Raw genomic sequence first — 27,778 nt, 5'->3', positions numbered from 1 at the left:
GAATTGGGAGAAATACTAAATGATTGTTTTAACCATTACATGTACCAGTTCTTTGCACTGTAATAGAGCACCAAAATATTTGGGTTCTCCAAAATCATACTCTGAGATGAGAAAAAGTGACATATTAGGACACATTCTCAGGAAAAACTAGAAGTAGCATAGTGAGGTGGGACAATGAAATGATGAAAACCAAATGAAGATGTGGTATCAAGCCCAAGGCCCACGAAGAGTGAGTTGGACTGAATCCTGCAGGGAGCTTTACGGACAGTACAAGTTGTGACTCAGCCTTGTCCCAAAAGGTCAAGGCATTGGAGTACGTCAAATCCCTTATCCATTAGTTATGATTCAGGGCTACCCTAGGAATGTTAAAACTCTTAGTCGCCTCTGATTCTTTGGGGAATAAGCACAGGGGGTTTGGGCAGCCAGAGGAAGTCCTATGACAAGGAGATGTAGGTGCCAGCCTGGGAGTGGAGGCACACCAGAGGCAGTGTGTGTGGAAATAGTAAGGTTGGGTGACCCATTTGTCTTTGAGATGGTCATATTTAAAACAGAAAGTTCTACATCACACTGTTCTGAGAAAAATGAACTGTTGGTCACTCTAGGAAGGAATCCCAGGGGACATGGGCAGAGCCTGATAGCGTCTGCTACAGTGAAGACTGAATATCTCCAAACAGAAGTGGATATGTAGGAGATCAGGGGTGCTGGAGGGCAACAAGTAGCCAAGCACCCTTTTAATAAGAGCCTGTGAGCTGTAGCAGGTATAAGTGATTTCACAGTGTTTCAAGTACTGCAGAAGGGCTGAGGATGATCAGATGGGGAAACGTCTTCAAGATTGTTAAATAGAGGTGAGGGTGAGCGAAGAGGGGCAGAGAGCACACTGATGTGACCAGATCTGGGCTGTAAGTACAAAACTGAACATGAGCACATAGACACAGCCCTGTCTCCAGGGGAGGACATCAAGGGAGCTAGATGGAAAACTGGGAGTTAGAGGAAGAATGGGGGTCAGCAAATGATGAGTTTATTGTTAGGATCTTTTAAAAAAAAGAATTTCTGGGTTTTAGAATGATCACTTTTAAATATTTTCTGAAAGAAAGGAGACCATGGATGAACATGGATGTAAAATGTAGTCCTGGAGGCTGGTGGTTTTAGGAGGAGGAAATCGAGTCCTAGCCACTCTAATTTTAAGTAGACAAGCTTTCACTTAAACTAAGGTTTATGTAACAGGATGGAAATAGGAGTTGTTATCAGGAGTCAGAACTCTTCAGTGAGAGTGGGTAAAGGCAAAGGGTGAGTTTCATTAAGGGATCTAGATTAATGTATGGTTTGAGGACGGCAAACATGAATTTATTCATTTAACCTCAGAATATTAGATGAAAGGGGGTTTTGAAATCAGGAAATAAATTCCTATAGGATAAACAAAATGAATGCTGCTTTATTTAAATTCCACATGTAAATATATGGAAAAGGCTCTGCTAACAGGTAATACTTAATCTAAATAGATAAAGAGGATCAAGACAAATTTGGATAAATTAGTGAAAATACATATTGGATTAATAAAGAAAGGTGTTTAATATTTACCCATTCCACCCCCTTCATTTGTATTTTATTTGGCTTAAACATTTTAAAATATAAAAGTTCATATAGTGCAAACCAACTATTATGGGTGCATCTTTCCAAATATCTTAAAAATGCATATACAATAAATTAGGAATAAGTTCCTGGAAGGCTGGGAACTTGGTCTGTTTCTTTTTCTTTGCTGTTATAATCCCCAGTAGGGTTATAGTTCCTGGGATGTAGAAGGGGTCCAATAAGAATATGGGAAATGACTAAAAATATTCACCCTCAGTTCTTAAATCCAATTGTAGCATTCTACATACACTCCAGTGTGCGCATATTGTTTTATTGACTTACCAATATATCTTTATTGATGTACAAATATCTTGCTTATCCTTTTTAAGAGCTAAATTATATTCCATTATAGGGTGTACATAATCTGTTTAACCAATTTCATATTAATGAACACTTAGTTTGTACCTAAGTTTTTGTGATTATAAAAATCATTACAATGAATAATCTTGTGTGGTTGTTGCATTTGTGAGATGATGTTTCCAGAAGCCCAGAGTCAGTGTTAAGAAGCCCTCTCACAAATATTTCAGGTAATGGTGACAGGACTCTGGATCAGATGAATCACTGATCTACTCAGCATGATGCTTCTCATGGTGGTTTCAGTGGTACTATTGTTGCTAAAGTCAGGTGTTTCTCGCCTGCCTTTTAAAATGCTCAGAGACATTTTGAAGAATAAGAAACAGCAAAGTGTTGGAAGCAGTGAAACCAATGCTCAAGATCCTGCTGAATGATCACAGCAGAATCAAAAGTGAAACCCCTGCTCTTGGGTGGCCACTGCTTGGATCCCGTGGGCTGGCTGTTTGCACGTGAAGCTTAGGCTTTGATGCCATTGTATAATAATACACTTCTGTGTTTTTAATATTTTTCAAAGGATTTTGAATATCCAGGCCAGGACATAAGAGCTTCTTTGCTAATCTTGCTTCATCATGGCCTTTCATTTTTGTCATAGTCCTAGGCCTTTGATCTTATGATTTTGGTCAGACTCTGACATTGGGGACATCAGCTGAAATGACAGCATCCCACTTGGTTTATCTCGGCATTACTTCTTACCAGCGAGGATAAAGCTGAATTGGATGTGGCTGATGGTGCTAAAAAGGAACAGTCTCAGAACCTTAACCCAGGCCCACATGTTCTGCGTCTTTTTATGCTGTATTTCCATCTGAAACATGAAGATAATGACATATGCCCTACACACTTGGAGGGTGTGGTGGTGAATATTAATGATATATGCTTCAAAATGCAGTTTGAGCTCTTCAAGCCTGAAGTCCTTGATAAAACTGGGTTATAGAGTTAGTGAGATAAAGGGGCACATTCAAACCGTGACCATTTTTCATTATAGCTACCTTGACAACTGCATCAAGCCACTCACTCCTACACCACTCCTAGGAACTTTCACTAGAGTGCATATGTATTTTTAATATTCTGCTTTATCTGCTTATGCTTGAACTGCCAGGAACTTTGGGGAGGTTGTTTATACAGTAGGTGTGTTTTGAATGTCCACTCAATTCTGAGGGAGCCATCAGACTCAGGGAGAGGCTTGGGCTTCCAGTGAGGAGGTCTGCTGTCCTCAGATCCAACCTCAACCACCTGCATGGTCTTGAGCAGGTCACTTCACCTGAGCCTCATATCCTTTTCATTAAGTCAGGACAATAACTTTGGTCCCAGGCATCTGTGTGGCTGAATGGGAAATATCAGTGAGAAAGGATGAACAAGAATGTTTAGTAGAATAAGGTCCAATAAAGATTTATATTATTGGTGTTTATGCAAGGTACTTCCTCAAATTGTAAGGAAAGCAAAGTGTTATGTTTTCTTTTTTTTTTATGAGAGAGAGAGAGAGAATTTTTTTTTAATATTTATTTTTTAGTTTTCGGCGGGCACAACATCTTTGTTGGTATGTGGTGCTGAGGATCGAACCAGGGCCGCACGCATGCCAGGCGAGCGCGTTACCGCTTGAGCCACATCCCCAGCCCTGTGTTGTTTTCAATATTCAGTGTTCCCCAAAAGCTCATGAGTGGGAGAATTCAAGAGGGTTCAGAAGTGAAATGATTGGGTTGTGAGTATCTTAACACAATCAATGAATTAAGCCCCTGATAGGGATTAACTGAGGAGTAACTGTAGGCTGGTGGGGTATGGGCTGAAGGAGGGATCATTGGGGGTTATGCATTTGGGGTATATATAGTTGATGATTTGAACTCTATTTGCTTCCTAGTGCAATGATGTGAGCCAGTTTCTCCCACCACACTCTTCCACCGCCCCCCCCCCCAGCTTCTTACCTGGAGTTCAGTCTGTACACCAGGGTGGAGATAGAAGGGGCATAATGTAAAAAATCTATCAACTTCCTAGAAACCAAAATTTGAGAAACAGTGCTTTAGAGCTGTTTTAGATGACCCATTTAATTTGTTAAATATCAAGGGTCCTCCTGGCCATAAGGGAGTTAATATGTATAATGGAACTGTACTTTGAAGGCCAGGTGAGTTTCTAAGATAAACTATATAAGCCATATGATAGGAAAGGTGGGTCTAAGAAGTGAAACAAATGGGTAATCATTAACACCAGCTACTTCTAATAAGGAAGGAAAGGTAACAGCCAACAGTGACCGTCTTTGTACTTGTAAAATAGCAAAGATGAAATGTAATAGGTGAGCAGCAGACCTTATAAGATGATCCTGTGGAACTGGTTTGCTCCAGAATTGGAAGGATAAGCAGTATCAAATGATTCATTGTCTTGTTTCTTTGACTCCCTGAAATTCCCCAAATGCTAAGCAACAGCAGAAAGTGCTGGCTAGGGCACAAAACAGGGCTATGAATTTGGAGAGGGCACTTCTCTTTGAATTACCACAATTTTCTCACCCATAAAAGGGCGTCACCAAATAACACCTTTTCAATATCCTGTAAAAGCTGTTTTCTTTCTCTGTATGTAGAAATCACTTGCACTCTGTTTAATTGAACCTGTTTCTGTTTTGATAAGATCAAAGGACTAATAAACCCAGGTGATAACCCTAGGAAAGGAAAAGGGTGGGCAGAAGCCCTGGATGGGGTGAGGGTGAATCCCAACATCCTGTAGGTTTGGCTACTTGCATCACCCCATTTAATCCTCCTGATCTCCCCATAAGGGAGAGGGCATCAAGACCTTCATTTTACAGTAAAGGGAGTTTTATTTTTGAAGGTTTGTTCCAATTGCAAATCAAAACTAAAAAAATAAATGTGACACACAAGAAACAGGGGAGTGGGGAGGTGAGGGGGAAGGGGATGTTGGAAAGCTGCATTCACTCGGCTTTACCTTATCTGAGGACTACTTGTTGGTTTCCTTCCTCTGACCCATCCATCCTTAAGAGTGTCTTTTTTTCAGTCTTTATTTCTGAAGGATCTTACTCACCCCAGGCTTGGGTCCAGCCTCCAGATAAACAATGCCTACGTTGCAGAACTGTGTCAGCCCTTCCTGCTCTCAGCTAGCCACCTGCACTCATGAGTGAGTAGAGCTCATTGCTCATGGCCAGCTGCTGCTGGTGAGGTCAGTCACTCCAGTCCCTTCCAGAATCCCAGTGAGATTAGGACTGAACAGCATCAGATCAAACCAAAAGATTGGGAATGCGATTCAAGGTGGCACATCTGGATTGACAGCATTGACTGTAAAATTCATGGGCTGCTAAATGTTTTCTGAGGACCATACAGAATTTTCTGGCATCAAGAACTTTTTGGATCCCTTCAAAATTGGGGAACATCCACCCAGTATTCCCCACTAGTTCTTATTTCCATACTGGTCTCAGGCTCTGGGAAGACCATATCTTAGTTTCATTCATCATTATCCAAAGTCTAACTGTTGATATTATATCAACTCTGCTCTGATACCTAGTTTGCTGCCCTTGGGCTCACACTCTAGGAGCATCTCTTCCTTATTCTGAACTGAATCAAGTTCCTTGAAAAATAGCCACTTAATAAAGAGTAATAATTTTTAAAAAGTTTTTATGTTAAAATCAAGAAGACTTAGTATTGCTCTTATATATTTTGTATCATACATGATGGGTTCACATCCTAGAAACACTATAGAATGCCTTCAGGTTTGTTATTTAGGTTCTCTAGACCTCAGTTCACATTGTAAATGAAAATACTATCTCCCTCAGTTACAAAAAAAAAAAAGTGTTACTATAGACAAAGGGCTTAGCACTATGCCTGGCACACATGGGTGACGACAATTTCCATCGTTATTACCATTATGTCTTTTCCCATGTTAGTTCCTTTTCTGCTGCTTCTCCTCTTTCCCATTTAAAAAATTCTAGAAGACCTGACTCCACATATTTCTTCCACTATGTTCCACTGCATGTAGCTCTGTTATCATATTTTATTATCCTATGCTCATTTTATTCACCTACTTTTCCTGCTTGGTTCCTTAGCCTGGCATTCAAAACTCTCCCTTTTAACCCTCCCTTTTATCTTCTTTTTCTTCTAGTGTTCCCCTAATACTCTACCACATGACCTTGTCATGTCTTTAACACATCCCAGGACTGGGTGTCATGCCCTCTGTCCAGAATGGAAATGGATTTTTTTTTTGTTTTTGCTACTGGAATCTTACTCATCTTTTAAGCACCAACTCTATGAATTCTTCTTTGTTTCCTTAAAGTTAGAATTATTTCCTCCTCCCAGCTTCAATAACACTGCTTATCTGTAATGAAGCTTATCATTACAACATTTTAATAATGTACATACATTCTTCCTGTTGGACTGTGAGTACCTAGAAGGAAAGTTATGCCTTATTTATAGTTCCCTCAGCACCTGGTACTGTGTTCAAAATAGAGTGATTATTCATCCAACATTTGTTGCATCTGTACTATGTAGTGTACTAAATAGCTTCTGCTGAGACCAAGAGGCCAGTGACATGACTGCTGCAGCACTTTGGGATCAGCGGCACCCTCTGTAACTCTTGTGGGCTGCTGGATGGCTCCCAAGGGCAGAGTGAATAGATGGTTTAAATTTATCACAATCTCTATCTGAACTAGAATTACCAGTCATGAGCATAAGTAGATGCTAACATTTAATGACTAATGAAGTCTGCAAAGTGTAAAAGAATCAGGTCATATGCAAGGCAAATAGGTCAGTAAAACCAAGAAAAATCTAATAAACTCAGCTATGATTTTTAGTTCCTTTATCATGTAGAATCCTTATTGAAATTTATGGTTGTGGAAAACTGGCCAGATTCAATTTCAGCATAGCCGGGTCAGGGATGTTTCCTGTTATCAATAGGAAGTTGCTATACAATTAAATGGATCAATGATGCAGTGTGCTAAATTAGGTTTTTTTATGGTCAAATAATTGGACTAGTTGTGCATTCTATATTATTTCAGTTATACAAGCATAATCTCTGAATCTATCATGAAGGAAGATTCATGGGTTGCTTTAGCCTATTGATTTGAGGAGCAGTAAAAGGAGCTGGTGATAGTTGGGAAGGTAGTGAAGTAATATCAATAAAATGGTGCAGGGGATGCACATTTGACACACTGAGTAGCTTTATGTAGGCTTAATGATTTTTTAGAACAATTTATAAATCTGAACTGATTCAATTAGTACTATAGTACTCTACCTTAAAATATGGTGGAACATTCTGTTATGTTTATTGTGTTTAGTTCTGGTCCATGGGACATTATAATACTTGTTATCAGTGGCATGCTGTTTTTGTTTTTCTCCTGTTTTGTTTTTGTTTTTTAAAGCTCTGATTTGTAGTGCTTTCCTACTTTGTTGGTGTAAACACTCTTGTGGGCTTTTTAAAGCCATCACAATTTAACCGGCTCTGAAAATTTCTGAATATCTGACAATCAGCTCTTCAGAGATGTTAAGAATTTGGTTCTAGCACAGCATTGTAAGTTATTGTAAACAGGGGAGAGAGCCTGCAAAAATTCAAAATCATGCATTTTGTATAAGACTAGAAGTATTTAGAATATTATAGTCCTGTCTTTAAATTTACAGAAACTTTTCTTTGCAAATGATTTTTCCTTTCACTAGCAGATTTGGTTTGGAATCAAGGTGTCTGGACTCTTCATGCACTATTATACACAGAAGTCTTTATTCAGGGCATGGGAAGAAAATACCATCCATTGAACATGAATGGAAACATGACCATATAAACTTGTAGAAGAAAAGATTAAACTTATGATGAGTGATGTCTTGAAAGTCATATGGAATGTTACTAGCTATTGTCATAAAAAGAAAGATATATATAACCTTTGTCCTTATTTCCTGGCATGGTGTTTCAAACCCCTTGCAATATCAAGAAATTTTGAGGCTATCATGCCTACACATTGGAAACTGTAAAAAATCTGAATGATGGGTTCAGAGAGCTTCCAAATTGAAGAACACAAGAGAGTGCTTCACCATGGTGTGCTCGATGAGGGCATAGAACTTCTGTACCACTTCTGATGCTTTATCCTAGGTACCTCCTTGTCTGTTTTTTGCTGCTAGAATGACACTACTGACTGGGAAATTTACAAAAAACTACAAGTTTATTTGGCTGCTGGTTCAAAGGGCTGAGAAGGTCAAGACTATAGTGCTGGCATCTGGTTAGCATCTTCATGCTGTGCCATAACATAATGAAAGGGCAGGTGAGTACACAGAAGACAAGAGAGGAAGTTGGGCTGAATTCATCCTTTAAGCAGGAACCCACTTCTGAGATCATAAACACACTGCTGTGGTAATGGCATTTCTTCATTTATAAGGACAGAGCCTGGGCTGGGGTTGTGGCTCAGAGGTAGAGCATTTGCCTAGCATGCTTGAGGCACTGGGTTTGATCCTCAGCACCACATAAAGTAAAAAAAGTATTGTGTCCACCTATAAGTAAGAAGTAAATATATTTTTTTTAAAAGGATAGAGCCCTCATAACCAAATAATTTCTTAAAGGTCCTACTTCTACAATACTGTTAAATGGCAACTAACTTTCCACATGAGTTTTTGAGGGGACATTAAAACCAGAGAGAATGGAGGAGACCAAGGTAAGCCTGAAATAAGGCACTGGTGAGGAGTCAGTGAATCAGGTTTGGACTTTGTATGATTCATATATATTATAAAAACACAATTATGGAAGTCTAATGCTTGAGATATTATTTAGACATGTTAACATGAGCATGACAGTTATTTTTTTCTCTCTTGTGTTTTAAATTCCAAAGAAAGAATTGTTGAAAAAAGGTGAATTCATCTGGGTACATTGGTACACTGTATAATACCAGTGGCTCAGGAGGCTGAAGCAGGAGGATTGCAAGTTCAAAGCCAGCCTCAGCAACTTAGTGAGGTCCTAAGCAATTTAATGAGACCGTGTCTCAAAATGAAAAATAAAGGCTGGGGATATGACTCAGTGGTTAAGCGCCCCTAAGTTTGATCTCTAGTACCAAAAAAAAAAAAAAAAAAAAAAAAAAAGGAGTGGGGTTGGGGATATAGCTTAGTGTAGAAAAAATATTGCTATAATTATATTGTCATAATAAAGACTACTGCTTTTAATTATATATATTTTTTGGTGTGCTGGGGTGTTAATCCAGGACCTCCTGCATGCTAGGTTTGCTCATACTCTACCACTGAGTTACATTCTCCACCCCCACCCAAAACATTTTTCATGTGTATAAAAAGTTTTAAGAAGAGCCTTTGGTCTTATAATTCTAGGTTCTCTACAGAATGTCCTAAATCTTCAAAGTCTATTGTTTTCCAAGAGCATGACACGCTTGTTAATCATCCTCATGGGAGAGTTATCCATCAGAGGGGCATGTGTCTCCTTGTTTTCTCTGTAAGGGTTAGAAAATGATTGCATATTTGCATATGATTTTCACAATCATTTACCTAAAGATGCATTCTTGATATGTTCTTGTGAGAAGAGGGTCTGAGATTAAATATTTGTAAAGAATAATGGAAGTACATTTACTGCTTGCAGATTCATGATATAAACAGGAAATCATGAAGGACATAAAGCTTAACATTTGTCAAATTTCCCTGATTAAAGAAACATTTGTTTTTGTGTAAAATTCAGGAAAATGCTGACCTAGATTAAACTGGAGGTCAATAGAAGAAGACTTCCTTAGTGTCATCAAAAAATTGCTCTACTTAGTGAATAACATAATTTTTTTTTAGTGGGTCACAGAATTTTAATGGAGAAATCATACTATTTCAACAAATTGATTAGCTTTTTGATTCAGGAAGAGGCTCACTTCTACACAGAACATCTCATCTTTAAGAACCATCATTTAAAAAAATATTTTGAAGTAGCTTCATATTTATAAAAACTTGAAAAAAGTAAGATAGACTTTTATATAAACTTCCCCCAGATTCCCAAATGTTAACAATTTACTACATTTCCTTCGCTTTTTTCTTTTTTAATTTCTTTCTAGTGGATGATTTTTAATAATTAATCAACAATATTATATCACACTAATTTTATATTCAGCACAATATAACTTTGCTGTTAAGATAACTGAGAAATAGCATAGAAAAATCATTCAGAAAAAAGATGTTTTTGTCATCTTTTTATGAACATGTATTAATTGTGCCTATTAATTGAATCATTGTGCTATCTCAACACACATTGTGCTATCTCAACATGCAGCATATAGCATGCTCTAATCAAATCAGGATAATTAGCATTTAACTCTTACACCACGTTATCATTATCCTTCTCTTTCTCTGTACATATTTGAACATACAAATGCACACATATATCTTGTTCCCTGAACCATTAAGTTGCTGTCAGGATGCCCCACGACATCCAAATACTTGCAGTATTGTTAAACACAAGAATACTCTAGTATATAACCATAGTAGAAATATCAAGAAGTTAAAACACTATTATTCAATCTATGTACCTTATTGGCATTTTCCCCATTGTGTCAAAATGTCTTTATAACAACAATATTTATGTATATATGTATATATATATTATGTAAATACCCTGTTTCTCATCAAACTTTTACATCTAGTTTTAGCATTCATTGATGATTCTCACCCAAGACAATTCACTATGTTTTTTGCCAGGTGGTGATTTTCTAAATCTGTCTATCTCCATCTCTCTCTCTCTCTCTCTCTCTCTCTCTCTCTCTCTCTCTCTCTCTGTGTGTGTGTGTGTATATATATATATATAAATAAAATACATAATGGCTCAGAATATGATTTGGAATCATTTGATGCATTTAGTGGTCATGTCTCTTTAGTCTCCTTTACTCTGGAATAGTTCCTTGGTCTTTATTTTTCTTAACCTTATATGTTTTTGAATATAGGCCATTTTGTATAGTCTTCCAATTTGGATTTGTTTGTTCCATGATTAGATTAAAGTTATCCATTTTTAGCAGGAACTAAATACATGTGTGCCCTTTTCAGAAGGCATCTGATGTCTATTTGCTCTCATTGTAATGTTAAGTTTGATCACTGATTTAAAGTGGTGTCTGCCAGGTTTCTCTATTGTAGAGTTATACAATATTTTTTTCTTTGGGGAGTATCTTACATACATTGAGACTATGTAAATACCCCATTTCTTATCAAATGTTCACTTACTAAGTGTTTTAGCATTAATTGATGAGTCCCACCCAAGACAATTCACTATGGTCATTGTCAGGTGGTGATTTTCTAAACAAAGAGTAGACATCAATGACATCTGACATAATGCCAAATGGTATTAGCTGTTATTTTTATGACATTTGACATAATGTCAAATGAATTAGCTTTTATTCATTCTCTTACTTATAATTGTATGGACTCATGATTATTCTATGGGTTATAATTCTTCATAATGATTCACTTTGGTGCTCAAGTTGTCCCAGAATCTGGCTGTGGGCTTTAGACATTTCCCCATCATTCTTTAAGTACTTCCTTACTTTCTGGCAGAGCAAGAAAGTTTTGGCTAATTTGTGCTTTCCCTATTCCAGCCCATTCCAGCCCATAAATCAGACCTTTTCCTTAAAAAGTCCTTATTATTATTATTTTTTAACTGGGAATTGAACACAGGGGCACTTAACAACTGAGCCACATCTCCAGCCCTTTTAAAATATTTTCTTTAGAGACAGGGTGTCACTATTTGCTTAAGACCTGGCTAAGCTGCTGAGGTTGGCTTTGAATTCACAATCCCCCTGCCTCAGCCTCTCAAGCTTCTGGGATTTTTAAATAGAGCATTTAGACTCCAAGATCTGAGTACTAGGTATTGCATATAAGTTATTGTTGGGCAGTAACTGTTTTTAGACCCTCTCAAAGAACAGAACTAGAAAATACATGATGAGTATATGTTTATTTATACATTTATAAATATTTCTGTTTATAAACTATGTAGGCTTATTGTATTTGCCTATTGTATAAAAAACAGTTCATAGGCATTCTTCCATTTTCAATATAATATCACAGGAAACAGTTTTAAATTACAGTCTTGAAACTACATAAGGCACATAGGCTTTAAAGTCATTTAATTCTTCAAGCTATAGAACAGGAGCTAGAAGTTTCTACCGGAATTGTATAATGCCAGTCACCTGCCTATCTGCTTACTAACTCAAGTTATTGGGCACTTTCTATATGTGGATACTTGTTTAGGAATATGAAATGAAAGTGATTTTGTCTCTCTTCTCAAGCAGCTTAATCTATTAGGGGGACAGAAGAACATATCAATCACAATGTAGTAAAGTTCAAGGTATGAACAGTTTTCTATGGGAAAAGACAACCTGAGTGAAATCGAATTCCAAAAAAGGAAATAAAAATAGGCTGCTCCTACACTGCAAGAGTTTGTAGTTTTTTTGCACAAAATAGTGTACTTTGCTTCTGAGCAAAAACATTTTATTTTATTTTAATTTTTATTTTTTAAAGAGAGAGTGAGAGAGAGAGGGGGACAGAGAGAGAGAGAGAGAATTTTAATATTTATTTTTTCTTAGTTCTCGGCGGACACATCTTCGTTTGTATGTGGTGCTGAGGATCGAACCTGGGCCGCACGCACGCTAGGCGAGCGCGCTACCGCTTGAGCCACATCCCCAGCCTGCAAAAACATTTTAATGAGAGCTCTGATTTATCTAGAAGGGTTGAGATCATCAAAACACTGCTCAGCCATGACAATATCTATGCAAGTAAGTTTCCAGGACAACAGGTTTATATATATATATATATATATATATATATATATATATATATATATATATATATATATATATATATATTACTATAACTGGCTTCTCTCAATGACCACAGAGGAAGAAGACAATTTCAGACTTTCATACTGCCTGTTATCCTACTATGGATCCTTCCCTTCTTTACAAATTAAATAAACTAACTTATTTGTCACTGTTATCGATTGTCATCCTCTCGGGTAATAGTTTATACACACCAATTTTCTCTTATCTAAACTTACAGTACAGAGAGTTTGATGAAAAGGAATAGTGTGTGTGTGTTTGTTTGTTGGGGTATATATGTGTTTAGAATGAAAATACTAAGAAAACAATAAGATTTAAGGAAGAAAACTATTAAGATTAAAAATAATGAGATTTAATTATTTCTGCTGTCCTGAACACAAAGCATTTTTATCAAAATTTACCACTGGTGCCTTTTATTTAAAGAAAATAATGGCCGCCTTTTATTTAAAGAAAATAATGTGGGCCATTTCCTGCTTTGTGATCCCCTAACTATTTTTTTTTCCAGTTCTAAGGCTGACACTATAATCTGCTTATTTCACCAATTTAGTTCAAAAAGTTCTCAGAAAGATACATAAGTAAAGATCACTAGTACCAGATGCTGATCTTCACGTGAGCTGCCAGGGCTCCTTCTATTGAATGGCTCCTGAGCACAGCTAGTCCCAGAGACAAGATGAGGCTGAGATCTGCACATACTTACCCTTTCCTCATTCTAGTTAGTTCATCAGCAGCCTTACTCATGAGAAGCAATAAACTTCAAATGCTAATAGGAATACTGAATTTTTTTCTATACTTAAAAAATAGTAATTTTAGGTAACTATAAACAAAGCAAGGGTAATTGAGGTTCACCACCTATTCTTAGCTGCCTCTGGGCACTTGTGGTCACTGCAGAGTTGGATCAAAGTAAAGGGGCCAGCCTTATGTCAATAGTCAAGGTAGTGACAGCAGCAGTGTTTACAGAAAGCTTGGGTCATACACATTGGCTTACACAAAGAATGCTCAGAAAAATGAGTTGCAGTTTTGACATAGGTAATGACTAGTGAAAGCTTCTCTGAATGTGAGAATTTTCAATTACTTTATTACACATTATATTTAATATAAAGGCTTTAATCATCATAATCACCATGATACAATATGTGTGTGTATATATATATGCAAAAAATATCCACTGAACATGCTTAAGAGGTATAATTGTGTTTTAGAAACCTATGCAGCATGAAATATAATTTGACATAAACTAATCAGAAGGATGAAAAATGGTATGTTTTAATAAGAGCCTATTGCTGCTTCTGGAATAACTGTTGCATGCATGTCCCTGGTCATGTTGGACTTCTCCTTCAGTTTTGATTGGAGTAATGTGTGCTCCACAACACCAATCCTAATGTCCATCTGAACAGTTTCTTGCTTTAGTTTTGTTAAGCTCTGTTTAATCTTCACCAAAGGAGCTGTAGAGTAAAAATAGCATGGAATAAAAACGTTCATTTAGAGTATCCGTTTATTATAGTTGCATGACATTTTCCTCACTTTGTTTCAAGCCAAAAATAGGGTTAAAAACACAGCTAATAACTCACTGACATTCACATGGTTTTGCTGTGGAATTTTAAACACCTGAGGTTTTCAGAATGGGGAGGAATGCAATATATAACATACGGTGGGTGAACTTTTTAACTTGGTTGGTGAAAAGGTGCTAAGCAGATATTTAAGAACTTGTTGAACATAATTTTATGGGTCAGAATGTTTGTCTGTAGGAAAGGGGATCTTCAGGTAAAAAGGGAAGAGAATTGCCTCTGAAGTATATATAATGAGCCCATTTAATAATTCTTTTTTTCTTTACACAAGGTATTACTATGTTAGCTCAGGTTGGACTTGAACTCCTACCTGAGCCTCCTGAGTAGCTAGATATGTGCCCCTATGCCCAGTTAATAAGCCTATTTAAACACTGCAACAAACTCCCTACATATCCCCTCATGAAAGATCACTGAGTATATATCATTAGAACTCTAGAAAGTCTTTCTAGGGCATAGAAAAGCTTTAAGTAATCATCATCAGCTCAGAATGAAGGATGATTTTTTGAAGATTATTAAAATTCTTCTCTATTTGACCCTGCCCAGTCAGGGGGAAGAAAAGAAAAAAAAAAAAAAAAAAGGTTACCACCCTCATTGCCTTAGAGTCATTTGGGCATATACAAGTACTTTTTTTTCTATGTCTCATGGAAAAATAAAACTCATTTGATGAAAATAGAATAAAACATTATTTTTTTAAATTGGCAGAAAAAGTACATACTTAAATATTTCCCACTCTATTTTTGAATCAATACAATTTTAATTAAAAAGGACCCCAAATCATAGTAAAAAAATTACCACTCTTCCCAGCTATTTTGTAAAAAACATAATATACTGATTATCAGACATCATTTTTGTACCATGTACTAGTTTTGAAACAAGTAAGACAGTTCATTTAAAAAAACAGAAACTTCTATTTATTATTACCACTTTATTAAACAGTCTTCGTGAAGAACTAGCTTTCTTTTGCTTCCTTTTCTCCCTAAAATGAACATGTACTTACCACCATCAGTCATGCTGCTGCCTTTTTCTTCCATCTCTTGTTTTACCTTTTCTAATTCTTCTGTAACCTTTCATTGAAAAAAAGAATTTTCATGAACACTGAATTTTAATTAACTTTCAAAATTTTAAGTGATATATTGAGAAAAATTAAATTTAGATATTAGACATAAAGAGATAACATTATTAGAAATATTTTGTTCATAATTCAAATAATAAGATCAAGTATGCAGATATATGAAGGTTTTCATTTTCCAATAATGACCATAATGTTAAACTTCACCAAATTACTTTCACCTTAACTTTGTCATGTTGTGACAATATAGAACAAAAACCAAGTTATTTTATACATTAAGCCCTCAAATCATGTAATTAATTCATAGCATCTACCATACTACTCTCTTATAATTATTACTTACAATGGCATAAGCATTCTAAATAGGTTTTAGATTCTGAAAGTTTTCTAGGCATCTTTCATGATATTGTAGTTCTATAAGAGATGGTGTCTTTTCTAGGACACTAAAAGAATGTTTATATCATATGTTTATATAAAAAATGTCTTCTATTACTCTAACTAAACCATGAACTCAAAACACCAAAAGACATGCTGTGCTGTCATATTGGTTCTTACATGCACTCTACATAAAGACTATACTATTATAGCCAATATTAGCAAAATTCCAAACTAGTATTATAATATAAGTAGACAATATAATCTTTAAAACATTTTCAATTTTTCATATAATCTAGACCTAAGTCATAAATATTGTCACTTAGTAGGCTTTATTTTTATCATCCTGGTGAGTAAGAACCTTTCCTGGGAATAAAGTGCTCATCCAAGTAAAGCAAATTAATTTCTTTCAGACACCTGAAACATTACAACTGGGGATAACTACCTATTCCAAAAGAACTAAATGGTTCCCTGGACTCCCTTCAAGTGTTAATTTACCTAACATAAGTGAGCACTTTACTTCTACGTAATGTTTTATTTGCCTAGAAGCATCACAGGATTACAGTCTAAATATTTCAATGCTATATTTTGAGTATTTTAAAATAACTATTCCTAAATAATATATACAAAGAAAGCTTAATTCTTTACTGTCAAAACAGTAAAGTTTATGAAATTATACTGAATTATAAATAAATATAGCCTTGGATTTTAGTCCTAAACTGGCTTCTGATCTTGTTAGTTCCCTCACCCCCCATAGGTTCTTCAGTGAAAAAAGAGAATATATACATTAATTAACTTGGAAGATCATGAAAATAAATGCAGTGATATTTGCAGATATTCTAGAAGTTCTCAAAATAAAGAGGTTGTAAACCACTTTCAATTGTAGACAGAGATATACCCAGGATCACACACGTTATTGACATCACTAAAAATAAAGCTTAAATCTTGCAGATTAACATTAAAATTTGCTATAGACTCCTCAGTCAGTACTTTACCTACTTTTCTATATATTATTTATAATTATTATATAAAAATGAAGATTAAGAAAAGTTATCAGTGTGCTAGTATGAGCAAATTTTATGTTGAATTTAACTTCAGGCATCTTATAAAAATGAGAGAAAGAATAAATAATTGATTCATTGATAAGAAAATTAGGGCTTTTCTCTGAAACAAGATAATTTGAAGAGGAAGAAACAATTAAAATAAGGGGAATTCAATCATCCAATGGCTTTGAGCCACTGGGGCTCAGCTGACAGGTGAGAAGCACAGTAAGAGCACTGTGTTTACCTCAGACAGGAGCCTGGTCCTTTCAGTTACTCCACCATTTCCTTGCTGGTACCGCTCCCTTGCCTGAGGGGGAAAGAATTTTGTTTAATGACAAATCCAAAACAGAAGCAGATTACTTAAACATGACCTCTTTGTGTTTGCAATTTCTGCATATCATTTTATGACAACCCCCTCTTTGTTTATGAATACATTTGTGAAAGTGACATTTAACTGTAGTTATTTTATGTCCTTAATAGGCACCATGTATTTAACTCAAGCACTATAAAATGATGAACTACCTTAACCTTCACATACTGACTGTGTAACTCGCATGGGCATGGTTCACAATAAAAACTATCCTTGGCCATCCCTAAACAGTTTAGGAGAGTGGTTCCTGGTCAATCAAATTTGCATGTTATGCAGAGAAATTTTGTTTTAGAAAAGAAAATCAAAGTAGAGCAAGCTCCGAAATTAATAAGGATTAACAAAGAGTAGGACAGTACAATCAATGGGAATACACTTTCAGAAATTAATCTAACAAATAATTATTTAATATTAAGGTTGGACAGATGCATGGTGGCTATAATCAAAGAATTTCACACCAGTTCAACAAAAATATTCAAAAATATAAGTGTATATGAGGGAATGACAAATTAAACAGATAATACCATAAAAAGTAAAAGCTATTTTCTATCTGGTCTTTGAGTATAGAAGTATATCAAGTTTACTTCCACTTTTTCTCCTCCTAATTTGTCTGCTAAAAGAAAAAAAAATATGCCTTCTACTGACATGAGCAAGTATTCTGACTAGTTTGCCTTCACATTAGGAAATAGGGTGTATAAATCCCTCAAAGAAAGTCATTATACCCCTACTTCTGGTATAAAGAACTACTGCTTTCAAAAGATAGTGTTTTTATTTTTTTTGGTTGAAATCTAATACTTTGAAAGAATGAAAAATTTGTCTCATTTCATTAATTAACCTGCTTGTCTCTGAACATGTCTTGCTTTCATAGTCTACACTATATTACTGCAAGCCATGATGGCAAGAATTGCCTTTTCCCACTGACACATGTAAATGAATATTATTCTTCCTCCTACTCCTATAGTAAATTAACAACAGAGTTAGAAACAAAACAAGGTGTCCTGACACTGTTCCTGTTTTAGCTTTTGTTCCCCAACAACATATGTCCTCATTAATTTAAATCAAATGAAAAAATATGTTTAAAGACTTCTAAGAGATAACAATTTCTAATACAGGTAAAATGGAGATAAGTTCTATTGCTTCTTTTGGTTTTCTAAAATGGGCAGAAAAATCAAATTGTTGCTATTTATGAAAAACATTTCATAATTTTCAAATGAAAACTATCATGTCAAGCTTAGAGATTAGGGTCATGAATTGGGATAAATCCTCGGAAATAATTTTTAAATTACCTCACTCAGCTGGGCTTGAGCTGCACGATATTCTTGAACCAGATGCTCAAGTTGATTGTTGATGTACTTTTCTCGGCTGCCAATTTTTTCCAGTGTCCTACTAATTTCATTATGGAGTTTGTCCAAAAATCCCTAAAATTCCAAGGGATTTTTAGTAGATTAAAGAACTCAGAAATATTTTTAAAAACTAGTTAAAAATGAGTTAAATATCTCTCAGTCCATATGAAAAAGAAGATAGTATGAAATTTTAATGGCAAAAAAAAAGTTTATGATGAGAAATATTTTTGCCACACTGCAGAATGCTACAATAAAAAAGAGCCTTCCAGGAGTGATTAAATTCATTTCTCCTTATATATGTCTACAATTTATATTATATTTGTAATTAGCTTTATATAAAGTTTAAAATCAAGGTCAGGGAAGAACATGACTTCTCTATCACACAATTCAAAGATAATTAGAATATTCTAGTTGTAAGAGTTCTCTAAACAGAGTGCTCTGGTCTAGAACCTATAACTTTTCACTTAAGCTTCACTTCTTTATGACCGTCTCCAAAAGATTATTTCTAGCATGGCAGCAAGCCCAGGAAAGCTGTAGGTTCTAGGCATTGTGGGTATGATGTTCTCTCATCCCTTGGTATTCAGAACAAAGTGATGCAATGTTTCTAAAATATCTATTACATAGATATGTGTAATATATAGAATATATGCAATATATATAGTGTATTTAAAATATAAAAGGTTTTCGTTGTTAGCTTTCTTTAGCTGGTTTAAGTATTAGAACTGCGGAAATGTAATATGATTTATTTAATTAATGAGCTCTGAAAGACAAGAATTGTGTTATTTTTCTTTCATGTTTTCCCATAACAGGTATCCCACAGCTGAGTAAATGGATATTCATTCAATTTAAGTAATCTACATACCTTGGTCTCCTTTAGAGCAGATTCAATTCCACTTTTGTGCTGGTGCATTTGGTCAACATGGATTCTCCAATCCTATTGACATAGAGCATATAGAAACAAAGTATAAAAAACTACTTTTCATTCTTTATTTATTATGATGTTGTGTCCTTTATCTTTATTACTTTGACTACTGCCCTATTTCAGGTGGGAAAGTCTTATATATAGATTGCAATTAGGCTATAAAGAAATATGTGTAGAGAGTACTTCAGGAATAAAGGTTCTAAATAAATGTAAATTGTTTTATGTGTTCACAGAGTGATGGCTGATAATTTGAATATAAATTATTTCTGCACTGCTGGTGGTTAATATTTATGACTACCCATTAAAATAAAAAAAATTCTAATTACTAGAAAAGAAATACTTGTTTAAGCAGTAACAATTATGTTTGCCAGAAGCAATTCTCAACTCTCAACTCAAATATCATATATCAAGGATTAGTTTGTCTCTTGGAAACTACAATGGGGCTCTTTTCTTCAGTCAGAGTTTTGAGTCTCTTTCTTAATAAAGTAAGTCCGTATGATTACTAGAGTTCATGAGTTCATATATTTTGAAATATTGTCTACTGCTACTACTCTGATTTGAAATCTATATCAACATTTTAATTCTCTACAAGGTATCTTCATGGTATTCAGTTTATATTACTACAGATAAAAATTTTAAGAGACTTGAGAAATATCCAAGATAAGAGAAAAACATTATGGTAAATTGACTTAAGTGATGGAAACAGGATATTTATTAATCCCACATATCTATTTGCATACTTTGATGTTCAACCTTATTATTTGCATTATTTTGTGAAGAGAAAAATATTTTGTAAATTAATTCCATTCTATTTCTGAATTTTGAAACAGGCTAGTGACTACAGGACAAAAAATTCTTGGGTATTTCAAACTGAATTATAAATTATTAATTTCGTACAACATATTAAAGTTGCAAAAAATCTCAAAAGACATCCTTGTCATAAAAGTAAACCACACCCTGGTGACAGGAGGGTGTATATATAAGTCCACATGGGTAGTAGTGTCCTAATTGTCACATAAAACATACTATCAGTTTAGTTAAGAAAAGGGAAAATGGTATTTGACACTAGTGAGGGAGTTATAGAAGAAATCAGCATTTTCTTTAACCTTAAGCCATTTTACTGTCTTGTAAGCAAAAAGTATCTCAGAACATGAGAGCTGAGAGGAACTTAGAGATTATAGGCTTGTCCATTTAGCATCATCTACAAATGCACTGGTTTCATGTTACAGCTGAAGGGACCATTCACCACCTGTGACAATGAGTAGACATAGCTGGTAAAGGAACAAGACCCTTCCAACTCAGTCAACACTGGAAAACAGAGAATAAGAAACTGGTTGCCCTTCTACGTATGAACAAAATATGGCTAAGTCTCAAAATGGAAACATATTTAAGCCCAAGTGAGCATCTTTATGAAAGAAAATGAAACTAAAACTATTAATAAAATTATTATTATCAATTTTTTGAAAAAAGTACTTCTCCTTCCTGGGTACCAGGAATTGAAATCAGGGACACTCAATTAGAGCCACATCCTCAGCCCTATTTTTGTATTTTATTTAGTGAAAGGGTCTCACTGAGTTGCTCAGTGCTTCACTTTTGCTGAGCCTGGCTTTGAACTCATTATCCTCCTATCAGGCTCCTGAGCTGCTGGAATTACAGGTGTGCGCTACTGTGTCTGGTTCAGTCTCTGTTTTTGCTCATTTCTCTCTGGAATTACAGGTGTGCGCTACTGTGCCTGGTTCAGTCTATGTTTTTGCTCATTTCTCTCTAAGTATATATATGTGAAACCTAACATATACATACACACATATATATCTATATGACACATGTGTATGTATCTCCCCATATGTGTGTGTGTGTGCGTGCATGTATCTATCTATCTATCTATCTATCTATCTATCTATCTATCTATCTATATATATATATATATCTTTATTTATTGTAATGGATATGTTTAAAATAGTTTGTGGTCTCCTTTTTCTACCTAGTATTACAAACAAATATATTTTTGTATTTATTGATATCTGACATTCAAAAGAAGCAAACATATCCAACTCTTCTATGTATAATTAGATAACTTACATTGATGTTAAACTCCATGGAGGAGCTGGGATTTCTGTGAGATCTTGAAGCATGAGTAGCATTTCAACGGGATAGAAAAGAGGAGGAGAGAAAAGGTATTTTAGGCTGAAGAAGTAATATGAACAAGGAAAATACATAGGGAATATGAAGCCTAGACTGGCTAGGGTATCAAATACCAAGTTCTTGGGGTGAGGTGGAAAGGATGGAGAATGAAGAATAAAGCTGAAGAGGTAGACTGAAATAGATCAAGGGCTTTGCCTATAGCAACTAAGGAATGTGGATCTTATCATGTGGCTAATGGAATATTATCAAATATTTTTGGTTTGAGTTTTAAAGTCAAATCTATGTTTTGAGGAATTAATAGTGTGAAGGACTTATTAGACTAAAGACATGTTGAAGACTAGTTAGGAGACTGTGCAATGGTCCCTGTCATAGCAGGGTTTGAATTGGAGTATTTATAAGAAGTATTTATAAGAAGGGAAGGAAAGAGAAAGGAGGCTTTCAAAGGATATTGTAGAGGGATAACAAGCAGGACTTGAAGACTAAGGGGAAGGGTGAGTGTGGGGTGGCTGAAGTAGAGTAGGGGAGCAGACAGAATAAGGTTTCCAGCCCAGTGAACTGAGGGGACAGTGATATCAGTGTGATAAGAACAGGGCAGGGTTTAAGGAAGTAAAATATACTGAGGACTTTAGTTCAGGACTTGTTAAATTTGATAAACCACGGGGATATTTGTATATTCTTAGAGCTCATCAAAGTGGAAAGCTAGTAGTAATTTATAATTATCTTCTAAGCCAATCTGAAGATTTGTTTTATTAAAATCTAGTTGACACATTTCCTGATGTACAGTTGCAGAAGAAATCTTAAAAATGTTCTTACTCTTTAATCCAGCAAATTTCACCTCTAGGAATTATTCCCCCCCAAATATGAAAACACAAATATTAATGTACAAGTTCCTTGTAAAAGAGCAGAAAGCAAGTATGTAATAGTAGAGGGCAGTTTAAGCTAATTTTGTAATATGCATCCCACTATTAAAAGCAATGCAGTATGAAACCAGTTTATAAAGCTCAAAACCAAGCAAAATTCAATGATACACTGGAGCCATACACATATGTAAAAACACTCAAAAGGAAAGAAACTAATGATAGCATACAAACTTAAGGGTGGTTACTGTTGATGAGAAGGCACAGCAGCAGAGGAGTATGCAAGTAACTTTGAAGGTGTTGAAGTTTAATTTTTAATTCAGATAGTGGGCCTGGTTCCTTACTGAGTTTTAAAACTATGTATTGTATATTATATATTAGTGTTACCTATTAAACTGCTAAACTCATGTCCTTAAAATACTTAAATGATCAGCAAAAATGTACATTTAATAGTGTACAGGAAAATTGTCTCTATTAGAGTATTCATTAGATGCTCAATTTAGTAAAAATTAATATTTGAATGTATATTTGAATGTGAAAATGTTATGGATGTGCATTTGTGTGTTTGTATATTAATGCAGGGATTTGAAAAAGGGGGTCTTTTTAAACTTTTTTATCCTGCCAAAATTTTCTAAATTTCTTACAAGGGAATTTTATTACTTTAATTGTTAAAAAAAATAAAGAAGAAAGGAAAGAAAGAAGGGAGGGAGGGAGGAAGGGAAGGAAGGAAGGAAGGAAAGAAGGAAGAAAGGAAAGAAAAAACTGGACCTTTTAGGGGGGTACTGGGGATTAAACCCAGGGATGATTTACTACTGAGTTACATCACCATCCCTTTTGCTTTTTATTTTAAGACAAGGTCTCATTAAGTTGCTTAGGACCTTGCTAAGTTGCTGAGGCTGGCCTTGAACTTGCAATCCTCCTGCCTCAGCTTCCTGAGCCAGTGCAATAAAAAATTCTTGAAATGGTTTTATACAGTTATAGTGGAAAATAAATATATTAAATTATAATTGTGGCATTTTTAAAACATGAATGCAAAAAAGGCAAAACACAGCTTTTGAAAAACCAAGATGGTTAAAAGCTTTTCAAATGTTTACGGTAAAAATAGAGAAGTGAGAAGTTTTAATGATATGTAAGGACTTGAAATCTACGTGGATCCCTGAAATAAATAACATTAAACTATAACAATAGCAATTCTAACATCAGTAGAAAATACATTGTTACAATGCACTTTTATATAACTTTTCTTACTTGAGACTCAAATGTTTGCAGAGATGAGTAGATATTATTATCATTTTCTATTCACTTCTCTCTTCCCTCTGAGTATATTATGGGATTTGCTCACTGGGTGTGGGAGGAATAAACTTCTGTACTCCACGGATGCTGGCCTTGGCTAGTATTCTCTTTAACTAGTGGAATGATGACATTGTGCAGAAGCTCTAAAAGGCAGCTCTCTTATACTTTCTTTCAGCCATAATAAGGAGCCAGCCCTACACAGGGGTCTTTTAGTCTGGGCCCCGGAGTGAGTAACATGGGACCTTGCTGGGATAATGTTGAAACACATCAGCAGACTTGTATCTTGAGTGAGGATAATGTGTTACTATTACTGTAACCACTGTGATGGGAGGGGAGTGTGTTATGTAGAAAAATGAACTATATATAAATATTTTATAGTGAGAAAAACTAGGAATCAGGCTATATAACCCTTCCAAAGTCTCATGTCTGAAAAATGGAAAGCACTTCCAAACTAGTGCATTTTTCACATATATAATTTTCCTGTGTACTGGGATTTCCCCCCCTAGGCTCAGGAAAAATATACACCAGGACATAGATGATCTTGCAGCTCACAGAGTCTATTGGTACCTTTTACTTCTCCCATGAAAGAGCAGGAACAGGTCCCCATGGCTCTGGTGTATCTCAAATCATATTCTATCAAAAAAAAAAAAAAACAAAAAAACAAAAAAACTTCTGTTCTGCAGTGTGGCCTACCTTTTCCCTCTATTCTCACTGCCTTTTCCCAAATCTGTTATAAATAATTATCAATGAAATCTTAATTAAATGTTCTGTTTTACAGTTTTACTTTAGTGAATATAAAAATATTTATATAAGGGTTTTTATAGTCACTATTCAAGAGAGTTAGCTCCAAATCATTAGGTCTTTGTTTCAACTCAAATTTCACTTTCTTCAGGAATTTTAAAGATCATTCTAATATATAGGGAAGGAATCCTGTATGCTCACTTCAAAAATTGGGTAACAAATGGAGATTATTTGATGTTTACACTGGTAATTATTAAGTGAATAGGAAACCAAATGTCCTTTCTCTCACAGATTTTCCATTATATCAAGCAGTCTCTTTCATTTTCTTATTATGTCATCCAATTATAATAAGAAGCACAAAAAATTCTGATAACTCCCACATTGCACATTAAATAAAATGTTTATTATCTTTATTGTTTTGCTAAAGTAAGGCATTACAGTTTGGATGTAAGGTGTCCCTCAAGCTCCTGTTAATGCAGGAAGTAAAATGGTTAGATTGGAAGAGAGGAACTTAACCAGTCCATCCTAGTTTGAATGAATAGGTGGTAAGTGAAATCAGGCGGGGCATGGCTGGAAGAGGTGGGTAACTAGTAGCATGTACTGGAAGGACACATCCACCTTGTGGCTGCTTCTCTTTCTGCTTCCTGATCTCTCCATGAACTAAGCAGCTTTTCTCTGCTGGGCCCTTTGCCTATGATATGCTTGCCTCACTTTGGGCCCAGAGTGATGGAGTTGACCATCTACAGATAGAGATCTCTGAAACTGTGAGCCCCAAATAAACTTTCCCTCCTCCAAGTTGTCCTTGTGAGATATTTTGGTCACAGTGACAACAAAACAAAACAAACAAATAAACAACAACAACAAAAAAAACTGACTAAAACTTGTAGATACTAGGAGAACTTACTGTTTCTAATCTGCTACAGATGAATAATCTAGATAACCTTGCTAGAACTCTCTCTAAAACAAGGATAAGTTCCAATGGATTAATGGCACTGTCCTACAAATAAAATGCCTGAGCTTTAGGCTTTAGTTTCTGTGAGAGATTTTTATTTTGGCTAGTCAGAGATTTTCTCTTTCTTTTGACATAGATTAGTACAACATAACATCCATCCTGAGATCTTTATAAATCTACTAATGATAATTCCTATGTTAACATTCATGGAATGTTTAGTATGTAGTAGGCACTATGCTCATTAATACAGATACATAATCACATAAAATTCTTTAAAAATCTTTTCTAAAATGAATAAGTTGAGATTTAGCTATTTTTTTTGTTTGATGAGTAATATTCATTGATGAAAGTAGAGTGCTGAAATTCCCATCTACTATTGTATTACAGCCTATCTCTTCCTTAAGTCAATGATGTTTGCTGTCTATAACTGGGTGGTCCATCATTAAGTGCATATATGTTTTTCTTTTTGTTGAACTAATCACTTTATTCTAGATAACTTTCTTTGTGTGTATGTATGTGGTGTGTGTGTGTGTATGGTTTTCCAGTTTTTTGTCTATTTATGTAAGTGTAGCTGCTCCTATACTTACTGTTCATCCATTCATTCACATGGAATAATTTTTTCTGTCCCTTCACTTTTAAAGTCTGTATGTATCTTTAACTATAAAGTGAATTTCTTATAGACAATTAAAAAAAAGAAAAAAGGAAAAGGAAACATTGAAGTTAACTTATATCATAAACCAAATAGGCCTCCTAGAGACTTAAAAAACATTTAATGCAACAGCTGCATACATATTTGTCTCATTAGCACATAGAACATTCTCCAGAATAGGACATATTTTAGTGGTCACAAAACAATTCTTAACAAATTCAAAAAAGGAAAAATTGTATCAGGTATCTTCTCTAACCACAATGGAATAAAACTGGAAACAATACAAAAAACTTTAGAAATTGTACAAATACATGAAAACAATGCTCTTGAATGACTAATGGGTCAACAAATAAATCAAAAGAAAAATTTTAAAAATTCTTGAGACCAATGAAAATGGAAACACAACATGCCAGCAAAAAAGCAGTACAAGAAGGAAGTTTATCGCATATGTTCACGTTTTAGAAAGATACAAAGATCTCAAATAACATAGTCTAACAATTCAGTACAAGGAACTAGGAAAACAGAACCAGCTAAGTCTAAAATTAACAGAAGAAAAGAAATAACAAAGATCAGAGGATAAATAAATGAAAGACAAACTAAAAAATTACAGAAGGGCTGGGGTTGTGGCTCAGTGATAGCATGCTCACCTAGCATGCATGGGGGCACTGGGTTCAATCCTCAGCACCACACAAATGTAAAATAAAGATATTGTGTCCACCTAAAAAATTAAAAACAATTACAGAAGACCAATAAAATAGAGTTGTTTTTTTGAAAATATAAACAAATTCAACAAATGTTTAGCTAGACTAACAAAGAGAAAAGACCCAAAGAGAAAAATGAGAAATTCCAATTGATACCTCAGAAATAAAAAGAATCAGTACAGATTATTATGAACAACTACACACCAACAAATTGGAAAACCCAGAAAAAAATGGACTAATTTTAGACACATATAACCTGTCAAAATTGAATCATGAAGACATAAAAAATCTGAATAGACACATAATAATAAACACAGGATTGAATCAGTTATTAAAAGGTTTGAAGTAAAGAAAAATCCAGTACTGTAAGGTTTAACTGTTAAATTTTACCAAACTTCTAAAGAAGAACTAACATATGTATTTTTCAAATTATTCATCCCCAAAAATGAGAAGGAGGGGACTCTTATGAACTCATCCTATGAGGTTCTGGGAGCAAGATGGCAGATTAGCATCAGGCAGCGTTTCTTTTAACTCAAAGCTGCCCAGAACTCAAAGAGCAGGATTACCATGTCTCCCTAAGGCTTAGAGTGAAAAATCCTGAGAATGGAGGAACAGCCTGCCCTAGCCAAACCAGAGACTGTTTGACTCATTAATCTGATATTAAAAAAAACCTCTCCACCCAAAGTCATCCTATGAGGCCAGCATTATCCTGATACCAAAACTAGTTAAGGACACACACACAAAAATGAGAACTATAGACCAACGTCCCTGATGAACACATGCAAAAATTCTTGACCAAATATTAGTAAATTGAACCCCGCAAAGCACATAAAAAGAAGTATACACCATGATCAAATAGAATATGACCTAGTGATGAAAAGGTGGGTGAACACATGCAAATCAATAAAAGTCATACATCACATTGACACAATAAAAGACAAAAACCATATTATCATGTCAATAGATGCAGAAAAAGCCATAAAATTCAACTTCCTTTCATGATAAAAAGGC

At 35.0% G+C, this 27,778-nt stretch overlaps 1 protein-coding gene across 1 annotated transcript in view; it reads right to left on the bottom strand.

The window, feature by feature from the left end:
* Positions 1-13,803: 13,803 nt before the first annotated feature.
* Positions 13,804-27,778, bottom strand: part of Ift57 (intraflagellar transport 57) — a 52,634-nt gene continuing 38,659 nt past the window's right edge. Inside the window, exons 7-11 of the mRNA XM_005335577.4 lie at positions 19,373-19,444; positions 18,454-18,585; positions 17,045-17,107; positions 15,311-15,377; positions 13,804-14,190 (exon numbers count right to left, since the gene is read on the bottom strand). Of these exons, the coding sequence (XP_005335634.1) occupies positions 14,012-14,190; positions 15,311-15,377; positions 17,045-17,107; positions 18,454-18,585; positions 19,373-19,444 (513 nt within the window). The 3' untranslated portion in view covers positions 13,804-14,011. The remainder of the gene's footprint in view (positions 14,191-15,310; positions 15,378-17,044; positions 17,108-18,453; positions 18,586-19,372; positions 19,445-27,778) is intronic.

Source organism: Ictidomys tridecemlineatus, chromosome 3 (assembly GCF_052094955.1).
Source record: "Ictidomys tridecemlineatus isolate mIctTri1 chromosome 3, mIctTri1.hap1, whole genome shotgun sequence".
Taxonomy (NCBI): Eukaryota; Metazoa; Chordata; class Mammalia; order Rodentia; family Sciuridae; genus Ictidomys; species Ictidomys tridecemlineatus.
The sequence above is the reverse complement of the archived record's forward strand: the minus strand, read 5'-3'. Positions and strand labels throughout refer to the sequence as shown.